This window comes from Pimephales promelas, chromosome 16 (assembly GCF_988280905.1).
Source record: "Pimephales promelas chromosome 16, fPimPro1.hap1.1, whole genome shotgun sequence".
Taxonomy (NCBI): domain Eukaryota; kingdom Metazoa; phylum Chordata; class Actinopteri; order Cypriniformes; family Leuciscidae; genus Pimephales; species Pimephales promelas.
This window is the reverse complement of record NC_142784.1, coordinates 17,112,026-17,132,241: the sequence shown is the minus strand read 5'-3', so window position 1 is coordinate 17,132,241 and position 20,216 is coordinate 17,112,026. Positions and strand designations below refer to the sequence as shown.

The window sequence follows — 20,216 nt, the reverse complement described above, 5'->3', positions numbered from 1 at the left end:
AGGCTCGTGTCAGGTAGTCGTGTCAAATAGATTCTGAGGTGTTTTGACATCCTCAAGCCCTTTCTTTAAGAAAACCTTGCTTTAACAGACAGGTATGGTTTGATCTTTGGATATGTCCATGTATATGTGTGAGTGTGTGTGTCTAAATAGTTGAATGTGTTAAACCAGGAAAAAAAATGAGGCCGGAGGAAAGGTCACCTCCACAAGACATACACACACACATACACACCCCAGCACTGTCACTGCAGCTGAAAAGGTCAAGTGTGTTTGCTGTAGTTCGTTTTCCTCAGGCATTGTGGCCCATATTAACACACCTCTAATACTTTGATTTGGCAGCAGTTTTGATACACAATCAGTAGCTTTAAATGAATAAACACACACAATATTAAATTACACACCCTGCAGCATAGGCTATACAGTTCCCATTATAAAAGGCAGTACACAATTTCGACCCCACTGCAGTCTAGAGGGATTGGTGGACATGACACACACACACACACACACATATATATATCCATGAGGTCCTGTCTGCTGTGAGCCAAATCATGATTGATGAGGCTGGCATTAGGGTAACATTATAAGGGACAGTGGTCGGGCCTGTCCTCCGCGACATCATTCAGGTCAGCGGTAGATTACATTAGTATTGAGCAGTGCACTACATTACGACCTTCATTGAGGGAAAGCAGGATGCAGAGGCCTGCAGAGGACCAGGATGCTGTATCATATGAACGAATGAGTGTGATCTCAGGGGAAAAGATGGAAGGAAATGGATTACAAATTAAAATTAAGATAGCAGATTCTGTTCAGACATTACATCAGTTGATGTAATATCGTCATCAGAGCAATACGACATCAGTAGGCCTACATGAGACCACTCTTCTACAGCAAATGTATTCAATCTATCTAATCTGTCTGTCTATCTATCATCTGTCTGTCTATTTATCTATCGTCTGTCTTTCTTTCTTTCTTTCTTTCTTTCTTTCTTTCTTTCTTTCTTTCTGTCTGTCTGTCTGTCTGTCTTTCTTTCTTTCTGTCTGTCTGTCATCTATCTGTCTTTCTTTCTGTCTGTCTGCTTGTCTGTCTATCTGTCTATCTATCTATCTATCTATCTGTCTATCTATCTATCTATCTATCTATCTATCTATCTATCTATCTATCTATCTATCTATCTATCTATCTATCTATCTATCTATCTATCTATCTGTCTATCTATCTATCTGTCTGTCTATCTATCATCTATCTGTCTTTCTATCTGCCTGTCTGTCACACTGTCTGTCTGTCTGTATTTACTATATTTTTAAAATTGTATCATGGAAAACAATTTAAGTGGTACAATTAGAATATGACAATATCAGCATATTAGAATAATTACAGATTAATGTGTCACTGAAGACTGGAGTAATGATGCTGAAAATGCAGCTTTGCCATTACAGGAATAAATAACCGTTTAAAATAGAAATTAATTATTTTAAATTGTAATATTATTTCACAATATTACTGTTCTTACTGTTTTTTTTTTTTTTTTTCAAAAACTTTTTTAAAAAAATTAAAAACTGAACCCAAATTTGCAAATAAACTATGCAATTTCCTAAAGAAAGGATTCTCATAAGTTGGTTATTTTAGTAAAAAAACAAAACTACAAAAAATTCTAATGTGTCTTCCTCAAACCTACTTAAATTTGTGTCAATGGAATGGTTGAGGAAAAAGAACCGTTAAGATAATACGGAATAATATTTCCAATTCTTGAAACATTTCCCAGTAAACCCAATGCCACATAGAGCAGAGAGCAATGGTTAGGATGGGACAAGTAGGAAGACTGCCTTAGGCTCTGAGGTCCTCTATAGTTTCTGGAAACTTTGTAAATGACAGAATCAAGGTGCAGATTCTGTTCTGGCCTAGACATTAGCCATGTTTATTTTACACAGGATGTCTACAGACAAAGAAAGTTGTAGTTAGGCAGTGAGTTTGACTTACCATCCTGTTGATCCTGACAAAGTCCTCTGGTTTCTTTGCCCAGGCTGGTAGTTCTACATCACAAACAGGAACACCGTCATCCCTGTCACCCAGACAGTAGCCATTACTGTTCACAAACATCTCTGGCAGGTAGTAGAACTCTGGGATCAACTCCTATGAGGTGGAGAGGAAGAGGACAGGTGGAAGAGAAAAAGCAAAAGAAGCTCAAGTCAAATCCAAACATTTCCAGATGTATTAATATTGTATAGGGATACAGGGGAGTTCAAATAGTACCAAAGCATTCATTTCATGTTTTGTAGTTTAATTACTCAAAATGTTGGCCACGTTTCAGGCGGTCATGGAAAGCGACCCCTGGAGACCAGTGAAGGACCATCGGAGTACATTTAAAAACAATCGTAGAGTGTGGGAATGCAGCAAACACACGGAGATGGGGGAGGGGGAATATACAAAAGAAACACGAGATATGACAGAAAACTTTATCGAGGATTGAAGTGAGCTGATGGATGGATCCGATGGTGTGTGTTGAGGTACAGGAACCCGGTTTGGTTTTGTTGACGATTTTGGAGGAGTGTAACCATTGATAGAAAAGATAGTGGGAAACGTAATGCTTAATGTAACGAGCACAGATTTTAAAAAACGATTATACTCGTTAAATGCGTCATTAAAATGAGTATATATCTTTTGAGAATACAATTACTGCAACCGTTGTTCTTCTAAAAGTTAAAATGCACAAATAAAAACTTTAAGTGGAAGTGAATGCAGTCACATTGTTCTACATGATTAATTTTTGCTTATTTTTTTTTTTACATGCTTCCCTGACCTTGATAGCCTCATATCCAAAGCTGCCACATTCCCAATCCTTCTCCGTTCTCACTGCCGAATCAGTGCAAATTACCCATAATTCCCCGTGAGAGACGCCTCTGTACATTGGGGCATGTGCACACGAGGAATGTGACCTCCTCCCTGTTTAGTGTCAGTCAAAAGCTCTTGCCTTTGAAGAACCTTTAAAACCATTTAAAATCATTTAAGACCTCATTCTGCCCGCACACATCTGAACCTGACAGGTTGAATGTTTTCTCCTCAACGCTGCTGTTTTGGATTCAAGATGCTGTTATACACCGCCTGTTGAAATGAGCTGTTTAACTACGTCCCTTTGGTGTGTATAAAAGAGTTCTCTAAAGCACTGTAAAACAAGAGGACTTTCACATGAAGGGTCACTAGAAACAGTATGCTTACAATAAAACACAGCTTGCTTTTGTTGTAGGGTCAGGATTTAAAAATGCACCCTATTTTATGGCGGTTAAGTCCGGGTATTTCATCAGTCCTTTAGGATGTCTCAAATATCTCTCACAGCTCTAAAATACTGTAAGCAACCAATAGAAGCTAAGCTGCTCGACACGTCATCTATGAATATTCACAAACACGACCCCCTGTAAGCTTGAGGTTTCACTTCAGCAATTCAAAGCAAAACAAAGAAAAGAAAAGCAAAATCTATAAATAAACAATACAATTCATTTTTAACAGAAATACATCGGGGTAAAACTGATTTAGTATTATATTAGGATTATTGTAAATTATAATTATATATTTTTAATTAATAATTACATTTTAAAAGAATTTTATTATATGAAATAAATACTATAAAGCAAAATTAACAACCAAAATTGGACCAAGCTCTGTCTGTTCTCACACAGGAGGGTTGGTTTATAAACTTTGCAGACAGTTACTTAGTTGCGAACAGTTTGGGAGGCTAGTGCCGTGATCCACGTCCCGATCCCGCTTCGTTCGTGAGCCAATAATTCCTCTACAGCCCCATAATGGGCTGACAAGTCAATCACACTCAAACTCTTCAGCTTTACACCGTTCGCCCTAATGACACCCTCCTGGAGAGCTGTCACCGGCCACGACTGCCTCATCACACTCCCTCAGACAGATTATTGAGAAGATGTTGATGATTGGAGGAGTTACTCTTAGCAGAAGGTGTCTTTTGACAAGGCCATCTATCTATCAATCTATATATATATATGAAGAGTTCAGATGCAAAAGCCTCTAAGTGCCATTTGAAATTTTCTTCTAAAATGATCATTTTTATCAAGCTTGTATATTTAAGTTCAGTAATTTCACTTAAATGGCAATGAAGATTACCTATTAATTGTCATTTAAGTGAAATTACTGAACTTAAATATACAAGCTTGGTAAAAATGGTCATTTTAGAAGAAAATTTCAAATGGCATTTAGAGGCTTTTGCATCTGAACTCTTCATATATATATAACCGAAAAAGCTCAACGACATTCACCATTATGACCTTTAATGGACTTGGCCTGTTCTGAGGAAGTGGTCTGGGAAAATGGGCCAGTGAACAGTGAATTTGCTCTTTTAATGTTGTTATTTAGCTGTTTTGTGCTGCATATGATCATTACAGAGAATTGTGGGTAATGACTAAGTTCAGGGCGATGTGATGCAGAATAAACCTCTAAAGGTCACTGCAGCATTACTAAATAACATAAAAGCAATAAAAAAATACTAAATAAATTAATAATTTAACCAAAATATTTCTAAAAAAAGTTACAAAAATCTACCGAACTTTAAATAATGTGCAATTTTAAAAATGCACACAGAACAAAAAATGGAATATCAGATTTATTTTTTCATTATTTCTATAGATTCATTATATTATATTATATTGCAAAAAAAAAACATTTCACAACAAAAGTATGGTTTTGTTGGAGATTTGTTCAAACCAAAAATTCACATTTAACACCACACACAAGTTTTTACATACATATTACAAACATCTGATGGTCTGTATTATTGCTATAAGCTCTATTAAATAACCAGTCATTCAAACAGTATAGGAATACATACAGCAAGGTAATACAATACAAAGCTAGTCGTTTATGATAAAAATGCTGCTCATACATAATAAAAAGCAACTCCTGCTACACAAGAAAATACAAAAAATTCCCTATTTTCTGTCCTAACAGATTGCTGACCATTAAATGTGTTTAACATGATCCATGCAGACACCGTAAGGGTTCCGAGAGGCCTGTATTAGCTAACATATCTAGTGTTTCGCTGTACAGCCGTTCTCTTGCCGTGCACATCGCCCGCACCTCGTGTTGTTGGATGCTGTTCCCCAGCCCGGGGTAGCAAAAAGCCCTGCCTTTACATAAAAGACTACATTTTAAATAGCTTTTGTCATTAATGCTTTATTAATTGCCTGGGGCGAAGCTAACCCGTCACTGAGTGTGTTGGAAAAGTATGACACTTTTAGGTCAGCTCGAGTGCTCTTGCTGAGCCGCAGCGCGGGGAGGCAACAGGGAACAACCATTACGATGATGAAGTGATGGCGCTCTGAAATATGTGCATGTTGAGCAATGTTTTACTTAAAATGTTTATGAAGAAAAATGTTTATGAAGAAAAATGTTGATTTCACAAAAATGTTGAAAAAAAAAACATCACTGAAGCTGCTCGGAAGCTACATGAACTAAATGTTGTTGCGAATCAAAACAATCCTATCTGTTGTTTTTTTGGGAACTGGATGATACCAATTTTGGTTGATTGATTGGACTAAAAAGAGAAACTCTTCGAGGAATTGTTTAGTCAATTCCTCACAGTTGCAGCTAGTAATGTTGTCCCTATATCATCACTACAGTCAGGCACTAATGACTCGGTTTTTGACGGCAACGAGCCTGTTTAGACATTACAATGTACAAAAACTGATAGCTGATTACCTTCACATCCGCAGTATCACGCTGGCAGTGTCTCCACGAGCGGGCGATACCGGAGAAAGTGCGGTTTGGGTGATCAAACTTGTTGCCGTTGGCGTTTAGGAAGAACGTGGTGAAAGGCTCCTGCAATTGAGTAGACACAAAAACAACACTGTCACTTGCATTGACCCAAATAAGCTCAAAAACATCTTGTGTGAAAATAACTGTAGCGGGATCACATGATTCTGACTGCTAATTAGGCGCTTGTTTAGACAAATCTGCACAGTTTTGCAAAGTGCTAATGCTATTCAGAGCCCGAGACATCAGCGGAATAAATAAAATAAATTCATCTGCATTCATTTCTGTGGTAATTGGATTCAATCTCGTGATGGAGACCTTCTCCATTGCTCTGGGAAACGTTCCGTTTGCACAAACATCTCAATGTAGGGACTCATCTGTCAGATTATGGAGAGTTTGTGGAGGTTTTTTTTATTTTTTGTCCTCTCATTTTCTATAACAGTGCCTGAGGCAGAGTTAATTATATGGCCTGTTGACTGAGGAGCCCAGCTCTGGCTCTAATTGGCAGATTCAGGGTCATCAGTCTGGGTTGGCAGTGTGAGGAGTTGACATGGAGATGCTGGATCAGCCAGAGGAAAAGATGATGGTGTCTACAGTCTCAGTCAGGCCTGGTGTAAGAGCTGCCAGGGGAACCTTCCAAATCATCATCATAAACGCAATGGTCCGCTTGGGATCTGGGAAGTTCTCATTATGTGTTTTAATTTTTTTCTCTCTCAAAGATGGATAGGCCAAATCCTCATTAAAAGATGCTTGATTATACAGCAATCTTATAAATGAACAAAATGATACATTTTAATGCATTTTCAATCAAATTACACACACTCGGTTTAGACTGCATTCATCATGAATTGTGATGCAAAAAAAAAAAAAAAACACTATGCATGACTGATTTGAGCTCTGGCATGAAATGAAATGCAGTGGAAAAACTGCATTGTGTAAAAAAACAATTGTTTATTATTATTGTAAGACAGTGTGATATGGTGTAACAAATGTAGGAAAACTAAAGCCTCAGGAGATACTCAAACCCAATCTCCTCTTAACCTTAGGAACAACTACATTTTCTTTGCTGATCTAGGCTTCTTTTTTTTTTTTTTTGTACCAGTCCATTCGTCCCCCATCAGCGATTGGAGAGTCAGGGCAAGCGAGGACGTTAGCAGGAGACAATGATGGACATGTTTCCCAGCGCTCCGCATGCTGTCTGAGAGGCATAAAGCTGTCACATACCAGCCTGTAAATCATTACACAGAGGTTTTTGACTTCTCTTTCACATATGCCTGTTTACCAGCCTGTGAAATCCACTCACCGGCTCTCTGTAGCGGAACATCAAGCTCGCAGATTGAGATGTAGGGGCTGATTCACTTGTGCGGTGAAAGGACGTGCTAACGTGTGCTTTGACTGACGGAGATTTGATCCACTAACTGGGCTCGGGGTTATCGTATGGGAATGTTGTATGTATACACAGAGTCTTGACGGCATCATTTCTAAAGTAATGCCAAAATTGCGTGATGCATTTTGAAACATTTTCATATTCTGGATTAAATTTTGCATGGGGCCATGTTAATATAAGAATTTTAGTGATGTTTTATTAACAAAGTTCACATTCAAATAATTGATCCAATTATCACATTATTCCAACCAGCTGTCGACAATCAGTAATCAACGTCTATCCAATCAGCTTGAGTTGGAGACCCATATATGTGTACACTTATTTGACTCAGCAATGTTCCTCGACAGTTTTTCAGCATCTTGGCTTGCCGTTTTGCTACCATGTCACACCAAAGTTCTTCATCTGACAAGGAAACAAACATCCCCAGGGATCCGCCGTTGCTTTTCGCTGTTGTTCTGACAATTTCTGCTGCCTTGTCGAAAAATGCTACCATTGCGCGAATCGATAGCAGAGTCTGACGATTTGTGCTGCCTCGTCGAAAAATGCTACCCAAACGCAAATGGATCACAGAAAAAAGTCGATTCAATCTCAATTGTTTCTATAATGGTGTAAATCTCACAATATTATGACATCGTTATTTTATTTAAAACAGGTGTATGGGGAGCATATTTTGATATTTTAAAGGAACTTGCAATTATCACATTTGATAACAAGTAAAAATGACATTATTGTATATTATATGAAATACAATTATGTAACTTATGAATACTGTATACTGTACAGTTTTTACTTTTAATACGCTGTGAAAAGTAATAAAATCATAAAATATTCATCTTTGACCTGTCTCCACAGCAAGAATGCATGGATTTATAGTCGTGGTAACACAGAAGAAAACTGAGTCCGCATATGCAGACCGGATGTACTGTGATGAGAATAGCTCAGTTCACAACGACAAAACAAACATATCACTTTGGTCTTGTCAATGGAACCATTTGGCAACTTTGTAAAAATAAACTTTCCATTCAGCATCTTATTGGCATCCATTTCGGCGTCTCGCACTCCAGTCAAAACGTAACGTTAACCTACTATTTGGCCGGCTCGCAAGCCCAAACAAGTGTGTGCGGCGTGCCTGTTGTTTTGTTTCCGGTCTAGCTAGATATGCTTGCACTTTGGTCGTCGAAGCAACAAAACGTCCTCGTGCGGCGCAAGCCATTGAAATGAATGGGTTTCAGAGCGCAGCGACGCTCATGCCACGTCCTGTTGCAAAAGCATGTGAAAAAACCTACAAAGTTTGCTAGGACAAAAAGGCTGTTAATCGCGCGATAAAAAAAATTGACACAGTTAAAATGGGTTTGAGTTAACGCTGTTAATAACACGTGACCGCCCTAATATATACTCATTTAACTCACCAATGTTCCTCAATAGTTCCTCAATAATCTCCTCACACTCGCCTGGTTACTCCTTAACCAGCAATACTGGGGGAGTACTCTGGGTTTGGAACAAATATCCGAGCTCGGAGCCCTCTTCCTATGTTTTTTGTAAGTGTGAACTAGTGAAATGCAATTCAAATCTTCAATTCCAATAAAAATGAGTATTTGTGTAGTAATCATTGGAATATTCATGAAGGGGTGAGGTAATTGTAGCCTGACTTCGTCATACTCATAATCTAGAGAGAATATGAGTCTGATACTGCTCCATAGGGCTTTGATTATGAGGCGTGTCTTAACCGAACCAGGAAAAAAACAAACTCTGCACTCAATTGGATAGTCGGTAGACCTACAACCAATCAGAGCAATGCAGTAAGTCAACTTCTTTGCATAGCGCAGTTTTCAACTAACTTACTTATTTTAGAAGTAAAATAACGAGTGTTGGTTCTTACTTGGTCCTTCATGAGTGCGACCAAAGGAGAAATCACAACGACCACAGGCTTTTTAATACGTCCCAACTTCTTAGCAACCTTCAGAGCCAGCTGATAAGTTACACTTTTCCCGAATCATGTAGGAAAGGACGGCAAAAATATCTTTACGATCGACAAATCCTTTGATTGCAGTTTTCTGTTCGACTATTAAAATGAATGCGCTGTCGATTTATTTTATAACAGACACGACAACGGAATCTATACATCTAAATTATCCAGCTGCAGTCATCTCTGAGGGAAACCAGTTAAGCGCTCTTCTTGATTACGTGATGATTACGTCCCTGCAGATCATCTGTCCATCATCGTTTAAAGCCCGCCCTGGGAATTTGATTGGCCCGTTCATGTTTTGTCTGATCATAATTTCTCCTCAATGGATCGAGTCCAGACCGAACTTCCCGACCAAAAAATGTTGTGGGCGTGGGCATCCAGGATAAGGTAATTGTGCTTCCTTTCGAAAACTGATCTGCATGATATAACTATCACAGAGGGCATAATATGAGCCAGAAGCTGCACAACTCGGTTAACTATCCGGTAACTATCGGTTAACAACTAAGTACTTCCCAGACGGTGAAGGTATCAAATTCCTTGAATTCATCCAATCAAGAGGACTTACAATTCGGACCAGCCAGTGGAGGATGGAGGCTGCAGTGGAATAGTGAGTTGTGTAGTGGCATGGTGGAGTTTCCTCATCCCAGGATTCATAGCGATCGGCGTAGAACACAGCACGCTTTGGGTTCAGTGCTCCGATTGGCTGAGGAAACACACATAAAAAATAATCAGGAAGGTTGTCAGGTCAACATTGCATTATTTTTGTTATGTGCACTTATGTAAGAAACATATGCAATAATAAACATTTTCATTTTTCTAAATCTTCTGATTTAAATGACATCCAACAAGCACGCACAAGCGAAAAACAAACCATTGCCCTCAAACTGTTACGCTGACGGAAGCCATGTTGTTCTCATTCCGTGCACTTTCCATACACAAACGATAACCAACCGTCACATAAAGAAGACTTATGCCACGCATTACATCTGTGGAGCTGAGAGGTTTGCGTGCGACGGTGAGTGTGTGTGTGTGTGTGTGTGTGTAGTATCTTCATGAATGTTTGATAGAGGAGGCAGAACTCCTTGAGGAAAAACAAGTGGATTTTTTTCTTTAGGTTTATCTGTCACGCAGTATTACTATCCTATGTACTCTCTCTGAAGGACCTTGAGGATTCGCTCTGGGTCAATTTGTGCCTGATGTTGATTTCTAAACCCAAGTGCACTGGGTTTAGAAATGTAGGACATACTACAATTTGGCATATTTAGCTCAAATACTGAACTCGTGAGTCATCATGATATATTGTGCAGAATCTACACGTATCTGGCTTACATGAACATACCAGTCACTACGCAACAAATGACAGCACGCTTGTTCAATAGCGAAGATTGAAAAGCATTGTTTAACGGAAAAGACATTGTTATTTTCCAACATCCTAACATGTTTTAATGTTCTTTTGTACTGTATTGATCTGTCCACCTAAAATACATATTTGGTAAAAAAGGATGAAAGAGCAAGAGAGGAGATTGTTGGATGACAGGATTTTGTTTGAATAAGAAATGAATGTATGAATTCTTTCTTTGGGGGCTTTCTGAATGGCCGATAACTTAAAAATTAAGTAGCCAAATTGGCCAGTGAGTGAAAAAGTTAATTTCAAACCCTGGGTTATTGTTTATTTCCATCAAGATTTCAATATTTTCTTTTATTCTGGCACACAAAATGAGAAATTTTGAATATTTCTAGTGATTTGCTGAAGGAACAAGTGACATGCGGAATTAATCATTCAGGCTGGTTTTGTAAAATGATTCATTGAAAAGATTTAGCTCAAAAGAATGATTCATTCACAAATCAAACATTATTACTTCTCTCATGAACGCTCCAAATGTATACTGAATGACAACCACATTTTTGAAGTGAATGTGAGAAGGTGGTGACAGAATTTACATTTTTGAATTTTTGAGCAAAAAACAAAAAACAAAAAAAACTTTAATATTTGTTTACAGAATAAAGTTATTTAGTTTGCCTGTTAACTATAGGCCTATCTATATAGAGTTAGCTGTCCCATGTCTGTTTCTATGTGTTTATGTGTGTGTAAGGCAAGCTGAAAGGCCTCAGATAAAGACAGAGAGTAATCTGGCCTGGCTTAACCCTGTCTGACCTGATTTACACCCTGTATGTCCACACTGCTCTGCCTTGACCATCCTTCTGCTGTTAAACCACTCTAGAAAATCCTGCACAATGTCTACAGTAAACACTCATACTGGCATTTATTCGGCCCTGGAATTTTTTCTCCCTCCCTTTCACTCTCTCTTACACACATACGGATGTTGATAAACCTGTCATCATCCAACATAAACAATTTGTAACAGTCTCTCTTCTCTAAATCCTGTAATGGCTGAAAGTCAAACTTAGACAGAGGATGTATCCAACTACATCATAAGCACTATTCAGACTGTAATTGTTTCTCAGGGTAACATCTGTAAAGAACATCTGCATGGATTCCCCATGATGAAAACATCTTCATATTTGTTAGTATTGCTCATTGCATGCAAAAACACACATCAAACATCAGCACCAACAGCACTTTGCAGTGGTCAAATAAGATTTGATATTTAGTATTTTTTATATTTTATTTCTGTTCATGATTCAAGAAAAAAAAAAAAAAAAAAAAAATATATATATATATATATATATATATATATATATATATATATATATATATATATATATGGCCTATAATTACCCTGAAATCATATTAGAGTCCACAAGCAAAATATAAAATGATTCAGTCAAAACAAAAAGGTAATTGGATGCAGAAGTATTGTAGCAGAAAACACCTGTTTGCATAAATATATAGTCTCATTAGAAAAATAGAGATTACAACATTTCAAAATTAAAAGCATTACTACTAATGACCAAATGAATTCATTTTGCCACTAGCGACTTCAAGCTTATTAGTTGTTTTGTCAGACCTTTTTGCAAATGAGGATTGTGACCAAGTAAAATAGCTCTTTAAAATAACTCACAAAGCCCAGTCAAGCTTTTAAGACTCCTATCGTTTTTAACCAAATAAGCACTTCATTCCATGAAGAAACTTTTAGATTGGATCAAATTGGCCTCCACAGCTTTTCAATCAACGGGCGACACGTGTTCTTGGGCAGTCAATATTAATATACTACGTGTTATTGATGAGAAGGACAGCTCCGGCCCTAGAGGGAGATCAATACTCCCTGAGATCTCAAAGAGTCGAGTGTGAGCGTGGGAGAGCGTCTGCTTGTTTAGAGCAGTGTGGGAAATTTGTCTAGACTCAAAGCATGGCATAAATAACAGAGCAATGTCATAACATATATCTCGAGATATATCTGGCATTTTCTAATCGAAAGGAAACAACTCTACACGGTTTAATGCAGAAGTACCACAAATTTGCTTTTTTTCCTCAGAAAGATCGAAGGCAAAAACCTTCGTTTTCGTAAAACAAAAGTGACTTTTTATTTTCTTCCCTCACTTCAAAACCGTCCCTCAACCCTGCTGCTTTTCATTCCTTTCCTTTCTAATGACCATCCAACGCCGATGTTAGCACGGTTGGGGCGAATGAAAGAGAAGTTTATGGAGATCTGCTGAGATTTATGAGCTGATAATGACCTGCCATGTGACGTCTAGGGCTGACCGTGATTGGGGGAGCAGCCACAGGAAGTCTAGCACACTGTAAAAACCTTCTTAGTGGGACCAGCGCTGGCTGCAAGATGAGTCCATCTCATAGCAGCAAAAAGACCCACTTAACCAGGGAAATATTGTGCTTGGCATGACATAGAGTGTTTTCCCAGTTCAGCACAGCAGCTGTGGAACAGACAGGCAACACAAATGGCTTGCAGCGCTGGGTCAAATAGCAGCAAAACTGTCCATCTTTGTTTTTATTATTTCTTTAAAAGTGGTTTGTGTGGGTATAGTCGTTTGAAAATGCCCCATATGTTTGGTGTATGGAGCTTTTAGGATTTTTTTAGTACATATCACAAAATTAGTTTTGTATCAACAAGCCAATTTAAAAGGACAAAGCAGTGCAGTTAGCATCTATGCTAACCTCACTAGCCATATAACAATTTACTATTTCCTATTCAATGTTCAATGACATGCTCAGTTCACTTAACAGGGTGAACAAAGAACCATGTAATTGTCTTGTGCGAGACCCTGTGGGGAATCAGTCTTAAATAGAAAACAGGGCTTGGTGTAAATTTAAGGTTTTCCAGACTCCCGTTCCCCAAACTAGCCTGAGGAAACACCCCGCAACAGATGCTAATAGTGAAAGCAGGGCAGCCGATTAAAGAATCCCAACCGCCTAAAAAATTCAAGCTATACAAAAATACTGTCAAAGACAAAAAAAGAAGTTTTGGCAAAGCAACAAAACGTATTTAAAGCACATGATGTGTCTTGGAAGAAAGAAAAAAAAAACTACCATAGAAAAGGGTGCCAGAAGTTGTAATATTTCACACATGTTTAAATATTAAATGAATACTAATATACTAATATTATACAGAAATGTACACGCACATGCACACAAATACACCCAACCAGATTATTCAGTCATCCATTTTTTGCCATAGATTTTTTTCAATTGGTGTAGAATATAAGTGCTAATTAACTAATTAAATCTGTGTAAACTAATGAAAAAAAATATTCACTTAGAAGTTAATTTTTATTCATTAATTATAATTAGGAGGACCCATATATCTGTGGGCACAAAATAAAAGTCACCCACAATTATATCACATCACACATCTTCGTCAAGTATAGACTATTGAAAGAATATGAGCTCATCCCTTGTGACCTAATTAAACCAAATCCTCAGGGACACCTATGCAGGGACAATACTAGTTCAATACGCTAATTAGCTGAAAATTAAAAAGACATTTGCTGTATAAGAGGTGATACGATACGAGGCCACAAAAAAGCTTAAGGCATGCATTTATTTGTTAGTTTCTCTAGCTATATATAAAAGAAAAACATTTGACTTCGGGTTCAGCTAAACATGAAGACTGTCACGTTTTAAATAGTTTTTATAGAAGATGTAAAGAGTTAGTGTGCTAATGAACTGGACGGATTTAAACGCAGACTTCTTTATGCTGTAAGTTTTAAATAATCGCACTGGATGCGTATGTCATTTTGTCTTCATGAATTCATCCGTTTGCATGTTCTTACAGAAATTAAAACTAGAGTACCATGAGATGAATTTATAAATACACTGTCACTATAGTTTACCCACGCTCTAATCACAGTCACATAGTATGGGCAGCAGAAATGAACTTTGTCAAAAAGCGACAAAAACTAAAAAAAAACGACTTCTGACAGGTCTGCTTTGTCAAGCCCATGAAACGTAATGACAACTAACCACAAAACAACATTTGAAACGATGTCCTTCTTTCACTATGTTACCTCATTTTGCTGCATACAATCTACAACCTCAAGAACAATTATCATTCAGTGGGCCACTCTCTCATGTTCAAAAGATAAGCTAGTCATTTATCCATCGCAATGCGCCAGAGTGCCGTCTTTTGGTGCAATCTGCGCTACCTCCCCTGGAGAGGCTCATTCTGTATTTCATATATCAGAGAAAATTGCATTAAGGATGTGTGTGCGCAGTGCGCTGTCAGGAGGAGTAGCACTTGTTTTCACAGGCCTCGTCAGCCTGTGAAAGCACAATGTGCAGCTTCGGTCTAATGCAATAAAGCTCCTGCAAGTCACAACAAAGCAGATGCTGCTCTGAAAAAGACTCGCCGAGCGCTGAGGAAGTGGATGAGGGTGGTGGCAGAGAGGAGAAAAAAACAGATATGGCATCTCTGAGGGTAAATGCAGCAGGGTTTTTAGAAAGCCTGCTCGGCATTACCAATAATGCACTTCTCTGCAGTGAGCTGGTAAACAGCCGGAAGGCAGAAAGAGGCTGTAAGGAAAAGGTCTTTTTTAAAGGCCCACTGAAGAGCCTTGGTACGCAAAGCTTTGTAAGATGCGTTGATGTCATTTCCACAGAAACATCTTGAATGGCTCCGCCCCTTTTTCAAAAGGCCAATAGCTAGTTTACCTCACAGCGAATCCGAGCACTAATGATACTTTGGATTCAATACTATTGGTGTGATTAAATTCTAGCCATTTCATTCTTAACCAACATACAGTTTTTAAGCAACCAAACACACATCTCCAACCAATATTGCTGTGTGATCTGTCAATGGCCAGGTATTTCTAGCATAGGGGACGGGACGCTTTTGATTCTAAAGAGCATTTGATGGGACAGAAGATGTGATGAAAAGCTGAAGTCCGCAGTGATGTTATAAAAATCTGTGTATCCATTTTAGCAGAAGTAAGAGACTGTAAGTTTGAATGCTTACATCTCCTAAATGCGTATTTTGTTTTGTATAACCTTACGGCTAATAAATTCATACAAAAAGCAAAAAAAAAAAAAAAAAAAAAAAAAAACATACATTTTTTTTTATTTTATTTTAAGTTTTAACAAAAAGGACTAAACTGTAAAATGAAAAGAAAGGCTTCTGCACTTCTGTAAATTCCCAAACAATCCGGTGCAACCAGGGCAGGACAAGACCAAACAGAAAAGGAGAATCGCCGGTGCAACACATACATCTTCTTGGTAATAAATTTATTTGAGGTACATAACAGTGACTTGACTAACCTTTCGATGTAAAATTACATCTTCCTAAAATGTCATTAGAAACAAATAAATAATTGGGGTCCCCCTACAGTTGGGAAACAGTATTGTCTTCTCAAAAATACACGCGTGCATTTGCTGACAAGCGATTCCCCGAACTCTGCAGAAGGAAGGAGTTCTCACATCTTGGGCAGACTCCAGTGTTGCGTGTGAAATGTCTTCATCCCAGGTACATTGGCAAATATTTCAGCATGTCTTATGAATATAGTGTCATGGGCTTTATTTTTTTCAAATGTCAAAAGATCGCGTAGCTCACATTTACAAGCCAGTGTCTTTATTGTAACGTTAGCCTACTGGCTACTGTTTTACATAATCGATATGCTAATTCAATTCAATGTTTGTTGGTGGATAATAGCCATGTCGTCATGTCGTCTATTATAAGAATGTAGCCTCTACCAAACTCAGTAATCAGTATACTTTCACGTCTCGAGCTGGCGTGAGCTGCCCGTCCCGGCTCTACGGGGTTGCTTGAGTGTGTTAAGCGCCCTCAAAAGAAAGCAATGCAGTCTACATTGGATGCAGCGAGGGACTAAGATACACAACACATTACCAACAGTAACTGATCGCCCGCGCGCTCTGTTTCTGACGCACTTCACATTTGGTTTTACTTGCTGCTTCAGCTCGTTGGGCTCTCGCGTCGGAATTTGAGAAAGTGGGGGAAGTGATGTATGCCGTAAAGCAGTCGAATTTTGTAGTTCTTTTTGTGCTTAGGTTCCTACCCGCTCCCCGAAGTTACATAGTGCCAGTAAAAGCGATACAGACACTGTCAGGCTATGGCAGACCTGTCATTCAGCCTATTGTAAGTCGATGTACCATCTCAACGGTTTTGGAAAAATATTATAAAGGTTGAAAAAACTACATAGTGCTGCTTTAACTACTATATTTACATATTATATAAGTTATGTAAAAATGATAAATAACTCATGAGAAAATGTTGACTGATGATACATGAGGATTCATATTTGGCAAGATAATTGTGTGAACGCAAGTCCAGTCAACTAGAATTATGTTCGCTTGAACAATCAGACATTCATAACAAGAGATTTGCACAACTAAGGTAATTATGTTTGCTGTCAGTTCTCCGCTCTACCTCACTAGCCCAATCGAAAAGATCCGTTGGAGACACTTCATCTAATTTCCTGTCAAAGCAGGACAAAAGAGGTGGAATAATATGGTATCACAGAAGAGAGTTTGGCGTGGTTGCACTCAGTGCGGGTCTAGGGTATGATGGCTTCGCATTAGCACGCGCCAATTAATAGCTGCAAGCGAGACGGCTTCCCCTTTCTATCAGCCACCTGTCCATCAAAAAGGAAATAATCATTAGATTCTAATAAATCTGTCTACCATGTCAATGTAGCTGCCATGCAAAAATGTGCTATAGTCTTAGCCCCGGGGTGCCCAGAGACCTGTTTTTCGTTATTCGCTGTACAGTTGAATGAACACACTATTGCTGCAATAACTTCAGGTGTGTATTGTAGGTGGTGTTGAGAGGGGAATTATGGTACATATCAAGCGGGATATTTCGGCAGTTCTCCACAATGCTGCCCATCACCACAGCGCTGCAGGGCATTCTCACCGGTATGACTGGCAGCTGTTTCCTGCTGGGCAGGTCATGTGACCACGGCTCACGGAACGGCGGAGAATGGTTTGCGTGTCTGGGGCTCTGGGAGTTGTGTGAGAATGGCAGGTAAGAATTTGAGGGTGTGTTCAAGAACCGGCAGCCCAACTTATATGTTTTCCCAGGAAAGTTTGCAATGCAAGATGTCAATATGTTCTTTTTGGGTTTGTTATATTTACACATATACAAGTAGTCAGTAACTGTCCATAACTGGATTGTGTGGTATGCAAACTTTACACACAACAAAAAAAAATAATAATAATAATTTAAACAAATGCCGTTTAAATTGAACTTCAATCCCCAAATTAGAACTGAGGTAGAAAACTTTTAACTTAAAACAATTGGTCAAGAGAAAATGGCATCATGGTTAAATGATGATGTAGAGACATATATAATGATAGACAAACAAACAGACATAACAATATCACTGTAAAGAAATATTTTCATGATTTGTAATCAACATTTTTCTTTTGTCAAATCAACTTAAATAATTTATGTAATTCAGATAACATAATATTTTGAGTTTCTGATGATTAAATCAATCTCCTTCATTGTATTAACTCATTTTTTCCATTTCAATTAACTTAACTTTTTAAGGCAACCAGGTTACTTCATTTTTTTAATTTAAACCAACAATATTTTTTACAGTATAGGGCGAATGGACAGAAAGAAAAAAAGACAGTAGATGGATGGATGGATTGATGGATTGATGGATGGATGGATGGATGGATGGACAGATGGATAGATAGATTGATAGATTGATAGATAGATAGATAGATAGATAGATAGATAGATAGATAGATAGATAGATAGATAGATAGATAGATAGATAGATAGATAGATAGATAGATAGATAGATAGATAGATAGATAGATAGATAGATAGATAGATAGATAGATAGATAGATAGATAGATAGATAGATAGATAGATAGACAGATAGATAGATAGATAGATAGATAGATAGATAGATAGATAGATAGATAGATAGATAGATAGATAGATAGATAGATAGATTGATAGATAGATTGATAGATAGATACCATTTGATTTTCCCACTGAACTTCCTGTAGGGTGTGGCCAATTCAAATTCACACTCATGAAGGGAGTTTCCAATTCTTTAGTTCTGAATTTTGCTCAAGCCTGGCACATGGATGAACACATGTTTTGGCAACATTGGGGAAAAAAAGAACAGGAACTGAACAAAGCATGTTCACCACAAAGCCAAAAAAGCCGCCTACCTCATTATCTACAATAACACACACTCCCCTCTTACGCACATTCACCCCCAAGGCTGCACACCCCTCCATACATTATTGAACAAAGGCAGGGGTCTTCACAGCAAGGGACTCGTGAGGGAGGTTAAAGCCCTGTTTTTGTTTCAGCAGCACTGAACCTTCAGAGGTTAGAGCCCCAGGTTGGCCAAGGACAAGCGTCAGGACGGCCGCAGGCCTGTGAACTCCTGCTAATGAAGGCAGCTCAAGCTGGTAAACAGCACAGGGTGGATGTCACAAGCATACATTACAATACATCACTGTCTTCCTCAGGCCAGGGGGCTTCCTCTGCCCACCTGGTGCCACGCTGACATGGACTACAGCGCTATCGGGGAGACATTTTAAACAGATATTCCTGATGCTGAATGCAGAAAGGGTACGAATTATCTTGCAAAGCCAGGTCTACAATGGTTCCACAAAATGGTAGTCAGGAAAAGCCAGAACAACATAGAGTGATAGTCCTCTAGTCTGCAGATTTAGAAATGATTTGGAAATAAGGATACGAGTGTATAAGGAAGAGAGATAGCTAAATAGAGAGAGATACGCTCAGACAGGAATCTGGTTGTTTTCAGGTCAGTGAGCTTGTGAGATGTAAACGTAAGGAAATGAGTGCATGAGAAAGAGAGAATGTGACAACCTGATGAAAGTAAAGACTAGCTGGAGTGGAGAAATGTAGGCAGTAAAAGCAGATGATTTACTGTACCTCTAAAGCATTCAAATCTAAAATGATGAACTCTGTCTCTCCATATAAAAGCAGATTGAGAGAAAATACCTGAACGAGAACACTGACCAACCCTAAATGTTTGTGCAGATGAGGATGGCTGCTTGATGTTGAGTTTAGTTCGTTTGCAATGTGCACATGCACAGACACACACATAGAGAGAGTTAGACAGGCAGGTAATATTATATATGGGGGACTACAGATGGAAACTAGCTTAAGCTAAATCTGGTGCAAAGCATCTTTAATTAATGTTTTTTTGCACATTGTCCCTGTTTAAATAAATAAATAAATGAAATGAAATATATGTAAATATGTGTTTTGTACCTTTGAAAGATCCCTGAAGTTGCTGGGAATTGTCAGGTCCAGCTCTTCTGACTCATAGTTTGTAAGGACCCACGGGAACACCGGATACTGGTTCAGATCATTGTATGTCCTCCCTGAAAGAGTAAAGGTATTTGAAATTAGTATAAGGCAGGTGGGATGCAGCACTGCAGCTGTCGACACATAGTCACGTTGGTCCGAGATATTTTTGCAGGGCTCATGACTACGGGTTATTGTGCTTTCCTCTCGGTGAATGGGTGTGAGAAGATCCCTTCCTATAGGATATTATAAATTCATAATACAATAATAGCAATGACATGACTGCCTCATTTTTAAAAAGACAGAAACAAGTGTGTTGCGTGTAATGACACAGTATCCCACTGCGAGCTAAAATGAAAACAACTCATAATAACATGTAGAGTAATAGAGTTTTCAACGAGATGAACAAGCAGATGTTGGTGT

General features: G+C 38.4%; 1 protein-coding gene across 12 annotated transcripts in view; it reads right to left on the bottom strand.

Moving 5' to 3' along the window:
- Positions 1-20,216, bottom strand: part of nbeab (neurobeachin b) — a 279,115-nt gene that overhangs the window by 26,165 nt on the left and 232,734 nt on the right. For all 12 annotated transcript variants that reach the window (XM_089121103.1, XM_089121108.1, XM_089121105.1 and 9 more), the window contains 4 exons: positions 19,758-19,870; positions 9,682-9,819; positions 5,710-5,829; positions 1,975-2,127 (listed from right to left, as the gene is read on the bottom strand). In XM_089121103.1, the coding sequence (XP_088977229.1) occupies positions 1,975-2,127; positions 5,710-5,829; positions 9,682-9,819; positions 19,758-19,870 (524 nt within the window). The remainder of the gene's footprint in view (positions 1-1,974; positions 2,128-5,709; positions 5,830-9,681; positions 9,820-19,757; positions 19,871-20,216) is intronic.